The sequence below is a fragment of the Atractosteus spatula genome, chromosome 4 (genome assembly GCF_055471065.1).
Source record: "Atractosteus spatula isolate fAtrSpa1 chromosome 4, fAtrSpa1.hap1, whole genome shotgun sequence".
Lineage (NCBI taxonomy): Eukaryota > Metazoa > Chordata > Actinopteri > Semionotiformes > Lepisosteidae > Atractosteus > Atractosteus spatula.
In genome coordinates, this window is record NC_142709.1 from 48,391,296 (window position 1) to 48,409,019 (window position 17,724).

The window sequence follows — 17,724 nt, forward strand, 5'->3', positions numbered from 1 at the left end:
GTATATCTTTACGATAATTTTGGGGAATGGCTAAATTCAGCGGTGAAGGCAGTTTCCATAATTTGTTTGGCTAAACACCAAGAGCAAGAGTCTGGGATTACCTTGACAGCTGAAAAGGACAGGGGAACCATTAGATTTTACATCATAGATATTCAGAGACTATAACATTGTTTATAATTTTACAGACTACATTTGCTTTTTACTGTTTTGCAAGATTAATTTTGATGGGAAGCAATTTACTCAAATTGCTACTATATTAGCAGCATTCCTTTGTAAGAAAAAATACTGTTTTAAAATGGCACTTTTAACAAATGACTTGCATGTGGGGCGTGATCAGATTTTTTCATGCTTGAATGACTTCCTTTTCCTTTGGTGTGATTTTATTTTCCAGATCAGTTTTTTTTAATGAAACTGCAATTCCACTTTTGTAGGTTTTTGTATTTAAACTGGGGAGAGGAATTTTCTTCCACCTCTAAGCTTAGGATGCCCATTTCTCTTTATTCCTGGTGTTCAGTTGAGGCCATCTTCTGCACCCCTAGCCCCCACAACAGGGTGCCTGTGTGGAAATACTATCTATAAAAGGTATATTCTCATTTGCAGTAAATTTGTAAAGTCAAAATTCAACGTGCTTTAGAGCCTTTAGCCAGTAGTTAATCAGGTTCTAATCTGGTGTGGCTATTGTTCCACGCCGAGCCTTATTCAATACAGCTACACAGTTTTTTACTCTGTCTGGAGGAAAACCTTGGAGCCAACAATAGGGTGGGTTCTGATCAGGACTGTGGGGGACTGGAGAGCTGTCATGGGAGCAGTTTCCTGGCAATGTGCTTGACTCGAGTTGTGCAATCATTTCTCTTACCTAAGCGCCTGATTCAGAGTACTGTATGCTTAAAACCACAGTCAATCAGTGCCCAGCCTTTGTTACCCTTTGTCTTGCAATCTGTGGAGGACCACCAAGTTAAGAACAGTGCTGTAAAATACATTGGCCCTGTCCATGCATTAGCATTCACTCTGCCTTTTGAAGAGATCCCCTGGACACACACCTTGAGCCTGTCAAGTTTTGTTTAATAAGTGAACTGTTGCTTTGTAGGATGTCATGAAGTTCACCAGGGAAAAACTCAAAAAAACATAATGAAAACACGCATGCTCCACAGATAACTACCTCAGTCATCCCTGTCTTATTGCTTTCTCTGCTCCTTAATCTCTATTTTCTCCTCTATTTCCAGCTAGCCATACTGCTGCACTGTGTTGAATTGGCATAAACCCATTTCATGCTGGGTCTTCCTCATTATAAAGGATTTTCCTCCCTGCAGGGTTACCTGTGTTCCTTTTCTGGGAAAGGATTAAATATATTTCATCCACCCATCATCAGAAAGCTTTTCATTCCTAGTTGGGTTTGCAGAAATCTGGAGCCTGGAGTATACATTTTAATAGGGCATCAGTCCATATGCAAGAATACAGGGACAATTTAGAGTCAAAATGTAATTGATTTTGCTACAAGAAGAAAAAACCTGTAAAATAAAAAAATGTAATGTACTTTCCTTGAGTCTGTTGATTCATGTGATCCTTCATTTTCTGAATAGGCAAAAAATCTAAACTTCTTTTTCATCTTGCATCTTTGTCCACTGTGAATTCTCTGTGTGGTCCTATATTCCAAAGGCTTAGGCGCTTAAATCCCTATCCAGAGCAATGGAGATTATCACCTAACTGTTTAGAATATAGGGCTAATCATTTACAAAGAGGCAGAAATGTTAGTAATCCCATGAAGAACAAGCCATAGGGAATTCAGCAGTGCTATTATACCGTATACTGTACATAAGGAGCCATAACTTGTAGCATATCTTCAAGGATGTTGTCCAGCCAGATATTTCTTACTGTGCTGTCTCTTGTCATTGTGACTGGTATACTGTTGGCAGTCAGCCATACCGAACATTGTAATTCCACTAGAACACAGAGCTCATATACAGCAGTCAATTGTTAGTGTTTTGTTTTCTTGTCACCAAGTTTCATACATTTTGAGCTACAGTACATGTTGCATTAATTGCCAGACTTAAACATGTACTCAAAATTGGAGTTAACAATGGCTTACTGTTAAGTGTTACTTGAACAGCAGGAGTGGTTTCTTGGCCGTGTGTCAGCTTTTATTCAAAACTGAAATATCCTACAATTTCTGGGGCTTAAAAATGAATATTGCTCTTAGAATTTATGATTTCCATGTGCATAACCCATCATCTTTCTGGAGCCAGCGTACAGAGTCTAACCATATTAAAATAAACTCCCCCATACAGCCAAAGTCTTCTGTTTTCCCACAACAGCAATGCATCTGTGATATAAACATCTGCTGGCTCCACAAGCAGCTGAATCAGGGCTCAGAGTGATGCAGAAGGCCAAGCTGCCAGGTGCTGGTGTGGCTTGGGTGTGCTCCCTTTTGTGCTCCGTGTAGTGTCTCTCAAATTGTATCTCTTTATGTTTTGTTCAAGCTAATGTTATCTTGAAACTTGTATCAGGCTGGCCATGACACTAGCTGAGCTGAGTTGATATGGGATCTTTCTAAAGGTAAGGCTCAACACATTCTGCTGTGATGCGTTTTCTGGTACTGGGTTGACACTGGCCTCTGCCTCTCCTGTCCCTGCAGCCTTCTCCATCTCCAGTGAGAACAGCCAGGTGGTGATCATTGCCATCTCTGCGGCCGTGGCCATCATTCTGGTGACTGTGGTGGTGTACGTCTTGATTGGCAGGTCTGCAACACTCTCTCACTTCCTCAGTTTCTCCGAACCCTGAGCAGAGTGAAGGAGGTTTAATACATCACCCATGGAGCCATCTCGCTGAAATATCTTGGCATCCTGGGATGTGTAATCAGGCACTCATCAAATACATGAAGATGCATGTATAGATTATGCTCCCTTGCAAACGGATGCCTATTTATAACTCATGCTGACTTGGCAGGAGATTTTTTTTCTTTGTGTTTGACTTCATGAAATGGGCACTTTGAGAGTGGATCAGCATGTAAAGTAAACTGCTTATCTTGGCAGCAAGTATTTACTGTTCTGAGATAGCCTGACTACATTCTATGAGAATATTATATTGAAACCAAAGTACTAGTTTATATACTACATCTTCCTTTGCTTTATTTAAACACACTTTACTCCATAGAATACAACTTTTTTGAGGTAGTCAGTGAAGTGTTTAGTTTGAAACACAAGAACTGGGCAGCCATTGCTTAGACTGTACTTAATATTATATGATCACATACAATATACTTATTTCTTAATCCTATTGGTGGGAGTTTGCTGAGGTTAGTAAATGGTATTGAGTGAGTACAGACACAGCTGTTCTCCAAGACGAGAGCGTCTGCTGTGAATTACTGGAAGGAGCCATTTAATAATCACTATGTTCTCTATCCTCTGAAATTCCACTATATCCGGCACACCAGTATATCAGTATCAGTTTGGTATATTTGATCATTTAAAATGCTTTGAACAGCTGCTTGAGCTTTGCTGAAAGAAAGAACCGAACAGAGCACATCTTGCAGTCTTTTTGAGTGTTGCTTTCTCTTCTTCTCGTGCAGATTTTGTGGGTATAGCAAGTCGAAGCATGCCGACGAAAAGAGGCTGCACTTTGGAAACGGCCACCGTAAGTTTCTACCGTCCTGGAATAAGGGTGTCGTCTGTACAGCGGTCAGTTAATCTGTCATGATGTCCCTGTAGATCCGTAACAGCCCCAGCTGCACAGGGCTGACCAGTTTGTGATGTCCCTCTGCTGGTGCAACCCTCTCCTAAAATCCTGCATGTGGTTAAAATGGCTTACGCAAGATTACAAGATAATAGATCAGGGTTTGTGCGGAATAATTCTATTAAAATGATTGATTAGAAGAGAAGCAGATCAGGTTTCTCCACCAGCCTCATTTATATAAGGTGAGAAAGACTGCAGGGAGAGGTGAGGTGACCTCAATCCCATCAGCTGCATCCCGTGAAATTGCACACTGTCGGCGACAGCATGCTCTCGCTGATCTTCATGCAGAGAACTTCGGCATACTTGGGAATTTTCTGACCATACTGTATCTTTGTACACTAACAAAAATGACTTGATGAGAAAGATTGTGCATTCTTAGCTCTGCACAGCTCAAGTGTGGGGTTGCAAACATAAATCTCCACCTTGGATTGTATAAAGGATTTTGTCAACAGTTTTGATTCGATGGAATTAGCTATGTTTCGCAATGCCAAGATACAATGCTCATGTACTGTGAAGATGATTACATGTATTGGGAATACATGTCCATTCTATGCACACTCATATTCATTATTTTGTTAGTTTAAAAGTATCTGTAATACTAAGTACAAATGTTATCGAATAAATATCTCTGTTCACTATCTCGTCCTATAAAGTGCTACAGGGTTTTCTTGCAGAAACCGTTCTTGAATTATTGATTATTCTAAAACGTCTAGACAGTAAAATACTGTGGCTGATTCTGTCTGTTCACACTCATTGACCCCAGCTAGGATGTCCAATGTAGAATGTGAGCTATGGAACTTGTTCTTTAGTTGTATAGGAAATTGCATTTTTGCAATGCATGAACTATTTTTTCTCAATTTTCACTTTTAATCATTTTATTGCAAGTGTTGGCTGAACAGCAAAAAGAAAAAAGCTTGCCCTGCCCCCCAAAAGTAATTTATACATTGTTTATTCATCAAGCCATATACTTGAAACACAGGTTGCTTCAACTGTGGCACATTAACAAATGACTGCAAACAGGCTTCAGGGAATTCATGGTGCCACAGTGTTAAAGCAGATGTGGAATGTGATCTGTTTATTATAGTACATTGTATCTTGCAGTAAAACTCCCAGGCATCAGGACATATGTGGATCCACATACTTACGAGGATCCTAACCAAGCTGTCCATGAATTTGCCAAGGAACTGGATGCTGCTTGCATATCTATTGACAAGGTGGTTGGAGCAGGTAGGAGGATTAAAGCCGTTTGATTCTGTTTTTTTTTTTAGGAAGGTCCCTAGAACTTCTGTGAGCACTGCTTTTCTGTGGGGAACTACAGTAGCTTCCAAATAATGACACTAGTAGTACAAATTCCAAGTAGGCATCAATTAACCTTGATGAGAATGCCCTTGAATGTTCTTGTTAAAATGTTTCATTTACAAATACTGTATGTTACACCCGCCGCTCTTTCCCTATTTACCTAGATGGATGTTTTATTAATCTATGTCCAGTAGTAGCTAGCGATTGAAAAAGCAAATGAAAAAGAGAATTTGCTGTGTGTGTGTTTGTGCTTCGGCTGTCTGGCAGTGCAGATCCGCAGTTAATGGAAGTACAGAAGCAGATAGGGTGTTAAGTTGTGTACCTCAGAGCCCATGTTGTCTCCTGTTGAGGCCTGAGTGAGGAACACATTAAATCAAGACAAAACTTGCCAGTCTGAGAATATGGAAGAAAACATAGCAGATGATATTATTATCATTATTAGGATATTATTTCAATCCAAAATGCATGGATTTGTTGGTAAAAGCATCCTGTTTAAAATTGCTAATTGACTGGGTATGTACGTAGCCCCATGTCTTTAAGATCTCTCTGCACATGAAAACTGCAAAATCCTTACTAAAGACTGCAGCGCCCTGAGCATTTCCTTTGTAATATAGATGTGTCATTATTCGTGCTGCAGTTGGTTCTTCAGAAGCTTTATTGCTATGATGTATCACAAGGTTCCGCAAGAGTTATAATTACAGTCCATGTTGTTTCCTGACTGGATCTCTGATTGATTTAGAACCACATTATCTCAGATAAAGAGTTTGATTCAGTTGAAGGTCAAAGTCACTTGTCTCTTTGCCAAGTAGAGGAGATACACTATTTAGACAGCTTGTAATCATTCCTCCTAAGTTTTTCCAGATATCAACTTAATATTTAGCCTCTTTGCTCAACATCCTAAATGGGAAATAATTACACATGAAATTACCTATGTGTAATCCTGGATTGAATATTTTTGGCCTGAAATCATTCGTGCTCTCTCTATCTATCCAATGCTCTGTCACCATCTATACCACTGAAGCCCTTGACCTCTCAATGATGTCCTTTGAAGTAGACTTACTCTTGAGCCTTCACTTCTATGGCAAGTGTACACCTGCAGTCAGGAATACCACAGAGATTTAAAGTAGACACTCGTTGACTGTTTTTTAAATCAGCTTTCCTATAATCAAGGCCCCGGAACACTAATTGCCATAATAACTTGTATTATTAATTTCTGATATCTGAAAATAATGAATCACAGGTTGTTTTTTTAATTTATACCCAGCACTTGAAGATTATTAAGATCTTATGTCAAAAGCGCTGTTGTCAGTGGTTTGTTGCCAAGAATAACCCTTTCTGTTTTTGGAAAAAAATGTAAAAAACAAATTACGTGGCCTTCTGCATGCACATTGTGATATTTATACTTAGAAATTGTAGCTAAAGCTAAAACTAGATTGCTTACCTTTATAGAATTTGGTGCAAAATATTCTGTTAAGCACTCCATTAATTCATTTCTTTGGAATATGTATACTTATATCCCAATCAATGATTCCATTGTATCTTTCCATCACTCTGTTATCCAAAAGTCGCTCATTCATGGGAAGTGTTGCAGAAATTAGGATCCCACCCTGGGAAGCATATGGCACAAGCCAGAACTGTTCCCAGAATGGGACACTAGTCCATCACAGGGATTGGGCACAAACCAGGGATAATTTAGAGACACAAGTAACCCAACCAGCTTCTCTTTTTGGAAGGTGGTAGGGCACTGGAGCACCCTGAGAATTCACTACCTAATGAGGTTATTCATATGCAAAATCCCTTCATTGACAAAATCTATTTTTTATTAATTTGAGTTTTTCTTTTAACTGCGAAGCCTTTGGAAAAAAGGCTCACATGACAACGTTTAGAATGATTGTGTAGCTGGCTTTGTTTTTCTTCGCTAATTCTAGAGGCCCTGTTTAGAATTTCGGTTTCGTAACAAAGTGCCAGGGAGACAGAGCTTCCCATTCCAAAGGACCTGAATGGGATTGAGATCAAGGAATTAGCCACGCCAAAGGAGCGATGTGAAGTCCCCTGGTGTGCTTTTCAGGCTACGTTGCAGTGCTGAATGAGGAAGTTTACTGTAGAGCCCATTTATTAGAAGAACACTTCTGGCAATACTGTGCCTGCAGCCATGGTATTGAGGAGAAGATGCTTGTATGAACTGCCATTCCAGGACTGGTCCTGTAGAAAGGTTTGTGGGTCCCATCTATCTTTGTAACTTGGAAAAAAAAATCATGGTTTGGGAGACTCTATTACCTAACATGTTCTACAGTAGATTGTAAAGGTTACTGATCACCAATGTATTACTCACTAAAGTAATGCCTTTTTAAGGAGTGCACAAAGTTTAGTGTGTTTTATTTTTTACAGGAGCCAGTAAAACCATTTGTGTATATCGGATATTCAATTGATTTTGCCTTGCAATTCAAGGGTCAAGGGTTTGATTCTGTGCTTGGTTTCCCTTCATGTCAAGGGTATCTCTGTTATGCATGATTCTTTTTTTCCTCCCAAAGACATGAAGGTTTGACATGCTTCTCTGAATTCTCCCTTCCAGTGGTTGATCAGTGATAACCCAGGGGGGAAGGAGCTAAACACAATATCCAGAAGCAACAGATATTTAGTTTTGTTGGATTTTAGCCAGGAAATGCATTTGATCACTTTTTTCAACTGATAACAATACATTTAAACAATAAACTTTAAATTAAATCTGTGACAAAATTGTTGTATTGTAAATCATTGCACTAGGCTTTTTAAGTTTAAAGGTATTTCTTGTGTTTTAAAATCTTGGCCTGTGAGGGCAAATCTTAAAAAGATTAGCATTTTCAATTCACAAAAACAGATATAACAGATAATAAAGTGTAAAGAAAATGTGTGGAAGAGAGAGAACAATGGGTTATATCCTGAAAACGTGCTTCCAGTTTTTTTTCTAATAGAAAGCTGCATTAAAATCATCCATTGGTTCCTTTTGGGTTTTTCCCTTTTTAAAGTGTATTTTAGGATTTAGGATAAAGACTAGTTCTAATGAGATGACCTTAACTTTTCTGTCCTGTGCAGGTGAGTTTGGTGAGGTGTGCAGTGGACGCCTGAAGCTGCCCTCTAAAAAGGAGATCTGTGTGGCCATTAAGACACTGAAGGCGGGCTATACTGAAAAGCAGAGACGGGACTTCTTAAGTGAAGCGAGCATCATGGGACAGTTTGACCACCCCAACATCATCCGCCTGGAGGGCGTAGTCACTCGCAGTAAGTGTAGGTGAAACTGTACGTCGTTGCAGACTGAAGAGAGTCCCAGAGACTGAGCAGAGCACACACACAGACTCAACCCTCTGGGAGTAAAAGAGACAGCACCGGGTGGAGGAATCTGAAATATTCTGCTTAAGTCGCTCATTTATTATCAAAATGATTACTGGTCTCAGGGGACCATCTTATATTTGACAGCTTGAGGCAGATAAAACTTTCCAGTCTAGCGCAGATGAAGTTGAGAGGAAAGTTCATCAAGGAGTTTCAAAATCCTAAGGGGTATAGATAGAGTCAACCCATGTCACTGTTTCACACTCAGTAGTGAAACAAAGATACGGGTCTCACAACGGGAATTCATTATAACAAACAACAAGAAGAACTTCTTTACTCAAAGAGTGGTGGGTGTCTGGAATAGGCTTTCCAGCCAGCCAGGTTAATACCTTTTGAAACAGCTGAAAAAGACTACTTCACTACCAAAGTACAACATGACTAAAATAGGCCGAATGTCTCCCTCTTATTTGCAAGCCTTTCTGTGTTCTAACATTCTAATCAGCTGATACAAAATACTTTTGCTTTGCTCAGTATTTTGCAAACACTGTAAGTGGTTTGCACTAACCTAACAGTTCAAGTTCAGCTGGAGTACATTAGCTTGCTACAAATTACAGACACAACTATAAATATTATTAGAAAAACCAATATGAAAAAAAGAGTAATATGGTAACCCTGATCTGTTTTCTTGCCTCTAAGCAAAAGGTTCTAACTGTGCTCAATTGGTGCCAATTTACTTTTGGAACGTATGTGGTTAGCCTCTTGAATTTTTTAACAGTAGTGATTTTGTGTTCATCATTACAGTTCCATGGCTTTATTAAATTCGAATTTAAGGTACTATGGAAGGAATGATTTATGATAAGCTGTTTGTAATTACGAATGGATAGACTTCATAATGTTGACGAATACCTTTCGGAGAACAGCCACTGTTTTATCAGCCTTTTATAAGACGCTTTCCCAGTTAATGTGGGCCACTTTCCAAGAAAAAGGGTTTAATATGACACCATAAATTTCCAGTGCTTCGATTGGTCTTGTTTGGTGATCAAAGGCTTTGTCCTTGGTGTCTTGATTGGTGGCTCAGTTACCCCTAAGGTTGAGTCTCTCAAAAACTCAGTTATCTAAAAGATGTATTTTTTCAAAGGCATGAGAACCAGTTGCAGTAAAGAATGACAATAAAATCATTATTATATGTAAGAATCTTCGGCTTAACTGCAGCCTTGCCTGTTTTGTTGAAATCACATTGCCATCACAGATCTCCTCTGACATAAAAAATAAGTTTAAAGTTTCTTCTCATCCTCCTCCAGCCGATTAATACATGAATCCTGCAAGTAATAAAAACTCATATAAAATCGCTTAACGTGATGCTTTTGTTTAATGTGGTGGAACTGCACAAGGTTTCCACAGATCAAATGTTTTGATAGACACAGTAAAGTTCTGAAAGCTTGATAGGTAGGAATAAAACATACTTTATGCACTGCTATTGGACATAAACAAGCCTGCATCGTTGTTCCTATTTAAAATATTCCTAATGTAGGGTTGCCATCAGGAATTGTCCTGGGCTCCCTTTGGAATGATTAATACTCCTATGGAAAAATACTGGAATCAAATCCTGTAGAAAAATGTAAGAGCTTTTTAACTCAAAGGGGACTCTAACTCAGCTCTAAACTCCACCTCTTAGACCTGACATCCACTCACATCCTGGAACACAGTCAGTCAGAGTTGCACAAAGACTCCAGTCAGGATTCAGTCTAGTGTGTAAGACTACCTTTTACACAGTGGACCTTTCTTCAGAATGCTACCTTTCAATGTTGCTAAAACATTGAGAACGTACAATGAAACAACATGTACTAATGGAATGCTTAGCGAGATGATAATGGTGGAAATTTCTGAGGAGTCATTTTCCGCACGTGCTTTTGCACATGAGGTGGGCAGAGATGTCTCGGCCACAGAAACTTTCAAAGATGCAGTTGTGTCGCAGAAACATTGTCACAGTTTTGTGTTGTCGTTATACAGTGACGGATCTTGCGTACATGTCTGCCCAGATGCCACGTAAGGAGGGAAGAAAAGCTTTCCTTTTATGTCTAGAAAGATTCATAAAACAGGGATTATGTTTGTCTAATAAATCTAGCATCGCCCTTCCTATTAAAGTTTGAGCCATAAATAATGTGTGCTGTAATTGTAAGCGACTGCAGATTGTTCCTGTTGTTTTGGGGTGTGGGGGTGGGAAACCGGGGGGAGGCAGTGTGCAGGCCTGTGTTCTGTGTGGAACATATGTCTGATTGGAAGCAGACAGGCTTCAGGACCTGGGATATAGGAGGGCAGTGTTAGTTCTGCCCGGCGTGTGTCTCACAGAGCCGTTGATGCAGGGTGATTTATTAGCCCAGCCTCCGTTAATTCTTAATAATCCAAAGACTTTCACACTTCATTTAACCTGCTGCTTTTGGCTTCTTATTGTGGCCAAATATTTGCAGAGTAGCAATTACTGTTTCACAGGGAATGTGAGACTGTGAACATGGGTGGGGCATCAAGGCCATAAGGGGGTTAGAGTTATGGCATTATTTTTTTTAACGGTTCAGTTTTTTTTTTTCAAATCGGAATCAAACTGAAAACCGGCATCCAACAAAGTAACCAGATCACTGAAAAGTGCTTTTAAAGTGGAAATTATTGTACATGTGTTTATTTATAAAGTGCCTTTTTACATGTACTGTATAGACCTTTCAGAAGAGAGTTAAGCCCAAATCAAGCATTGCCTTTTAATTAGTGCAGGTCTCAACTGGGCAAAATGAAAGCCTGGTTTTATTTGTGTAGTCTGCATCAAAGGGAAAATGAAGGATAGAAAGAGAGGAATTTGAAATGTCTTAAAAAGGGAACACTGTTCTTCCACCACACCTTAGTGAAAATGAAGATACTGTAAACTGACTCTGTCATATTATTATATTGAAAACTGTCGGTTGTACCTTCATGGGAAAGAGAAAGCAATAAAACAAATATTAATCAATGTGTCCTTGAGCATGGTGCTTCACCAGCAATGTTCCCATCAAATAGCTGTATAAATGGATGCAAATGAACATCTCTGTGGATGAAAGAGTCAGTCAATTAAATATATAACAAAAGCATTAATTGCGATTGAAGTGAGATACAGACAATAAAGAGGAAATTTATACTTGGCAACGTTGTGCAAATAAAATGTTAATAAAATAAAAGTAGGCAACAGGTGAATCTTGGGATATTTTCTTCCTGTAGGAAAGAGTTGAATGCTAAGCTGCCAGAAGTGAGTAGCATGTAAGAGGAACTTGACCTCCAACAGGTGACTGCTGCTGGCTGTCTGGAGGATTTCAGCCAATATCCAAGATGTGTCTGCAGGACAAAGGCCATCTCTGCCAGGCGCCTAAAAACACAGCAAGGCTGCAGATGTTAAATTGCACTTTCTAAACACCTCTATGCATCTGGACTTTTGAAAACTACAGAATCCAAATTAAACTAATTAATCTAAAACATTTTATTTTCTCCTTTGAACTTAATGCTGTTAATTTTACCCCTTGTACATTTGTCTAGGGACACAATTCAGTGTTATAAAGTATTATGAAACTCTTGAGCAGTCTTCTTTAATTGCGTCATAGACCAGATGTGTACGATCTAGTTATAATTGAACCCTAACACCTTTAGAGAGGTGATTAGCAGAGATTGCATGACATGTCTTGTAACCTCTGTTTCTGGCAATCATAATATTATGACTATTAATTGTAATATTATGATTGCAGGTTGATGTTTTTTTTAATAGGATTGTGTTACTGTGTTTAAATTCCCTGGTGTTACACCAGTGATAAGGAGAATAAGAGTATCATGGGATTTTCAAAAAAAGTATGTTCTTTTTAAGGTACCATAAAAGAGAAGGTTAATATTCTTTTAATATTAAAATTTGGGCTTAAATTAGGAAATGAAATAAGACAGGTTTTGTTCTGTGGATTTCCCATTGCTTGTGTTAGGATGCTATATTTTGTTAAAATACAAATAATTTTTTTTTTCATTCAAAAATTACTTGGTGTCTGCATGCCTCTCAGTAGAGAAAATCAACAGAGAAGGACCCCCCAAATATCTGTAAATTATTTTCCTTTTTATGCGAAAGAAAAGAGGAAAGTTGAAGAATGTACTGTTTATCGCCTCAGTTCAGCAGGTGAGCATCAATTACAGCTGTCCCAGGGCAGAACAAGCAATGTGAATTGTGCTGCTGAGCTTCCTGGCACCTATTTTCAGTGCAATTTCCACATTATATTTTTTTATGATCTCCTTCCAGGTAAACCCGTCATGATTGTCACAGAATACATGGAGAATGGGTCCTTGGACAGTTTCCTGCGAGTGAGTATAACTGCCTCTGGAGCATTTAATTAATTTCAGATCTGCCAGATCAGAGAAACAGCTCTGCAAGCTGTAAATGTTGGTACTGTATACTAATGTGTCATAAGTGTGTTGAGTTCCTGTCCTAGCTTCTTAGTGGCATGAGTGAAGTCTCCTTTCTAAATGATTGAGGTTTATAACTGAAGTTTGGTGTGAAGGTTAGATCTTAATCTTGCACACTTCAGCTCTCCTACATTTATAAGTCTCGTATCGAAGACTTCTTTTTGTGTTTCTCCCATCCTCGCTCTCCCCCACCTCTCAGTCTGCACTCTTGTAGCAGCTCCCTGGCTCAGTCCTTGCAGCAGGGTTACAGGGTTCAGCTACATGAAGCACCCTAACTACTCTGTACAGATTTTTTCCCTCTATTGCTTAACTTGGATCTAACCAAACTACTGAAGTAATCATTACCTGTCTACAGCATTTTAGGCAGGCAGTCTAAAAATAACTTACTAGTGCAAAGTGTTAAAAAGCATCATGATTTTACTTAGGACCTCATAATGCCGGATTGTATTGCTCGAGCCAGAGACTTGCAAGATGATTCATCTGCTTCTGTGATCATGGTCTTTTGTATTTTAATTAAATCTGAGCTTGTGGTTGCTGAACACATGCTGCTGTGCGCTGGACCTCTCGCTAGGCGTGTGTAAATTCCAAATGCTGCCATGCCAAAAAATGTATCGGAACATGTCCTGTCCTTGAGACGACACTTCACTGAAGCATCACACTTGTAATGTTGCCATAACGCAAGCAGGAAAACAATATTTTGTTTACCTATTCAGCTACATGCAATAGCGTACCCTTCTGAAAGTTGCTGATAACTGATCTGATGTCAGACTGTAAATAATAAAAGAGCCTGAGTAACCTTTCACTGGATAATAGTAGAAAATGTTTATTTAAATAAGGATTAAAAAGGTTAAAGTGACATTAGACTGTTAGGGAATGTGAGCTAAAGGTTATGATTTGTCATAAAATAATGTAAGAATATACTCCTAAATGTTCTTATGGTTCCTGAAACTCTATATTGTACCTAAATATCACCACAGGTTTTTGGATTACTGAAATCAGGCAAACCATAAGATTAGACCAAGAAGAACAAACATGACTTGCAATGCACAGGACCTTCTTGAGCTGTGTTCCTTATGCATCTGCACAACATCTTGCAAGAAGTAGTTCCAGAACAGTTGCAAACATATACAGCAATTTCCTGCTTGTTTCTTTTAGGCCTGCACTTTATCAAACAATCCTGTCATCCTCATCTGGCTCTGTTTCCCTACTGCCTTTCCTTTAGCTATTATTAGTTCAGCTTTTGTCTTTTGCATTCGAGCTAAATTCACTTCTATGTGGCCTAAATTTTATATTCACCCCTGTGTTCTCCAACATAGACACACAGCACGCCCACGCCACACACATTTACAGTATGTATCGATTGAGCTTATCTGTGTTTGATCACGAATGCCTGATGTGCTCTTCCTAATGTATTTCTGAAAGACATTAACATCTCACCTCAGTGGTTTTAATAATCAGTTATTCGGCAAGGCTGTCATGGAAAAAGCTTCCTGTCATGTGAGTTTTCTTTATAATTAATGACAGTATTCCTATACAGTTCAGTCTGTACAAGCTTTAAAGATGCATTCACATCATGCTATATTTATTTTAACCATTGATTTTCATATTTGACCAAATTTTCCCAGATTGTAGGTTACAAGAAAAATTCCGGTTCCTTTAATTTTTTTTCCCTTTTTATATTCTTCCTGTGGAAAATTGCATGATTTGTGCATTGATTAAAAAAGTCTTCCCTTTTTGAATGAATGAAAGAATGAAATGAATGAAAGTAATGGAATCTCCTGTGTTCAGCTGTAGACAGTGCAATCACTCAGCTCACCTTCTCTATCCCCCACCTTCTCCTGCAGAAGCATGATGCCCAGTTCACGGTGATCCAGCTGGTGGGCATGCTGCGGGGCATCGCCTCAGGGATGAAGTACCTCTCTGACATGGGCTACGTGCACCGAGACCTGGCCGCCCGCAACATCCTGGTCAACAGCAACCTGGTCTGCAAGGTGTCCGACTTCGGGCTGTCCCGCGTGTTGGAGGACGACCCTGAGGCTGCCTACACCACCCGGGTGAGCCATCTAACAGAGAGGAGCCAGAGCACCTTCTTCTAACCAAATGCATCAATCACAGCTCCTGGAGGGTGTCCCAGCAGCTGCCCTTCAGCTCCCAGAGCTGACAGTCAGGCACAGCAGTAAATTTTCAGAGCTGAGCGACAGGAGACACAACAGCTCGGGCAATCCAGTACATCCGTCCAATTCTGAAAACAAGGGGTTTCAAGGGCCTCGTCCTGCAAATGAAATAAACAACTGGGAGGCCTGAATAGTGGATCAATATATACTGTAAATCTCCTCTTGCAGTACAGATGCCATATATAAAACTGAGTCTTAAACCATGAGCAGTTCCCAACTGGCCTTAGGAAATAAGAATAAGACTAATAATAAGAAAAAAGAATAATGAAAATGAGTCAATTAAACATTTAAAAAAAAAATCAGAAGGGAGAATGTCAAAGCTGTGGGCAAAACCAAGTCCAGCTCTTCTGACAGCGGAGCCTCACGATGGCCTAGCCCCTGTGATACGAGCAGCAAGAAGCAGAACAGTGGAAACTGGGATATTGGCATCACCCAGCTTTTGAAAGCTACGTCTGGGCAGCTCTCAGCCCACACAGTCTCCATTGTCCTCTGCTATCTTCAGCAGTGCAGGGATCTATGTATGACTTTAATGGAACATATTTTACTTCACCGTGTAATTAGCTCATATGTCACTCTGATACATGTAATCTTCACATTCAGGAAAGAGGCAGATGACTAAGGGAAACCACAAAAGGGAAAGATAACAACGTCAGTATAAATTCAGGATATGCCTATGTAATTCATCTTAAAAGAAAGGATTAAAAAATAAGATATGCCGGTGAGGCTGAACAATGCAAAAATAGATTGCAAAAGATTGGCAAAGTAATTCAAATTTCTTTAAGCCAAATCCACAGCTATCATCACTTCCATTATTTATTAAGAAATGTCATATTGGTGCTAATGCTCCAGCATGAAGAAAATACTTTGTAAATATTTTTTGAAGATTGTAAAACACATCACCGTCTTGCCTTTCTGCTCTGCCACTGCCTTTTCATTGAGTCCTTAATCAGTTAAAACATTATGACTTTTTGTTTCCTTTCCTGGAACGAGTGCTCATTCTCACGGTTGTTTCTGCACCCCAAAAACAATACTGCACCCCCTCCCTCCCCTACCACTACCACACACACTTTCCTCCATTTCAAGTTTTCAAGAGAGTTTTTTTAGAGGATTTTCAATTCCGAATTAATTACAAATAATGTGCCTGTTCCTAAAGCCTTGGCTGTTTGTCTGAGCACACAGGGGAATGTTGTACACAAGCCTGTTTATTTTTCAAAGCCAGTCTGTTTGAGGAAAGCAGGGCTGGAGCTGTGTGACTTGGCTGGCGTAGCAGTTAGCTTTGGCCTCCTCTCAGCATCTGCACGAGTTTGTTTGACTACACTGAGCTCCAGCTTCGCAGCTGGGCTCTCCTCTCTCCCATTTCACTGTTTTCTCAAGCATGGCAACTCAGCCTATGAGGAAAGTACACAGGAATTAAACAGAATAGATACCATACAAACTGACTCTTCTAAGACAAGCATTTTTTTAGTCCATTGGATTTTCTGCTTTGATGGGGGACTTGTTTTAAAATTTTTGTACAATGTACAATGACGTGCTCTTGGCCAAATGTCTTTTGTCAGTTCTTTACTCATTGTGAGGTTGCAAGCAATGCAGATTGAGAGTTCCCATCAAATATTAGTGTAGGTGGCTCTCACTCTGAGTTGTTTATTTTTCATACTAGGGCTTCACTTACCCATCCGGCAAGATATATTTTTAAAGCAATGTTTTTATCCTCATCTCCACCCGAAGAGCTCATTAACCATTGACACTTGTCCCATTGGATGAGACTTTCAAACTAGATCAAAGACAAAACAACCATATCATGTCATCTGCAATAAAGCAATGTTTGTTCTCAGGCAGGGCTGATTGAATTGCTATGGTGACATTTTAACAACCCTGTTCAGAAAACCCAGGCCACCTCAGGGAGCAGGTCATTGGTCTAAGAGCTCCAGTGGGAAAGCATGGAAATTTATAAATCCACTGTTGTTGAGTGGGTTAATAAAACTTTTACTATACGAGGTTCTTCATGGGGAAAAAAGAAGGTTTTCAAACTCAGCAGAAACCCAGCATTTTGTACTCATAATGTGAGGCAAAGATGTCTTTCTCTCAACTCAATTGGGCATTAATGCAGTGTGTATCTACCCCTCATTTCACAGGAGAGCCATAATCAATTACTGCTTACATTATTTAATTAGTAAGATCATTTATTTTAAAACTGACAGCTATAGTAATTTCCAGTTGTACTACTGGTAAATAAATCATTGAAAATGAATTGCACGGCAGGTAGTTACCTCAAACCTTGTTCTATATTCAATATATACTGTAGTATCCAGAATACATTTACAGAACCTACAGACATGCTGCTGCATATTATCAATAATAAGTTCATTTTGAAGGAATAATCATGGTTTTGCAAGATGTGCCCTTATCTTTCTAGAAACCACAACTGCAAGAACAAAGTAACAGTACCACTTATAGACCACGGACAAGTAAGCCACTGATATGTGCAAATGCTTTATACTGTAAAGAAAGTAGCTAAGGGCTAGGTTTCATGATTTGTGTTATTTTATAGGGTGGCAAGATCCCAATTCGGTGGACAGCACCAGAAGCCATAGCCTACCGCAAGTTCACCTCAGCCAGTGATGTGTGGAGCTATGGCATTGTTCTGTGGGAGGTGATGTCATACGGAGAGAGGCCCTACTGGGAGATGTCCAATCAGGATGTGAGTAGATGCGCTGTGACTGGTGATGTCAGAGGGGCCTCAAGCTGTGAGAGGAAGGCAGGC

General features: G+C 39.5%; 1 protein-coding gene across 2 annotated transcripts in view; it reads left to right on the forward strand.

The window, feature by feature from the left end:
• Positions 1-17,724, forward strand: part of epha3 (eph receptor A3) — a 126,870-nt gene that overhangs the window by 89,635 nt on the left and 19,511 nt on the right. For both annotated transcript variants that reach the window (XM_088914333.1, XM_088914332.1), the window contains 7 exons: positions 2,633-2,735; positions 3,566-3,630; positions 4,831-4,956; positions 8,101-8,286; positions 12,626-12,687; positions 14,634-14,843; positions 17,512-17,661. In XM_088914333.1, the coding sequence (XP_088770459.1) occupies positions 2,633-2,735; positions 3,566-3,630; positions 4,831-4,956; positions 8,101-8,286; positions 12,626-12,687; positions 14,634-14,843; positions 17,512-17,661 (902 nt within the window). The remainder of the gene's footprint in view (positions 1-2,632; positions 2,736-3,565; positions 3,631-4,830; positions 4,957-8,100; positions 8,287-12,625; positions 12,688-14,633; positions 14,844-17,511; positions 17,662-17,724) is intronic.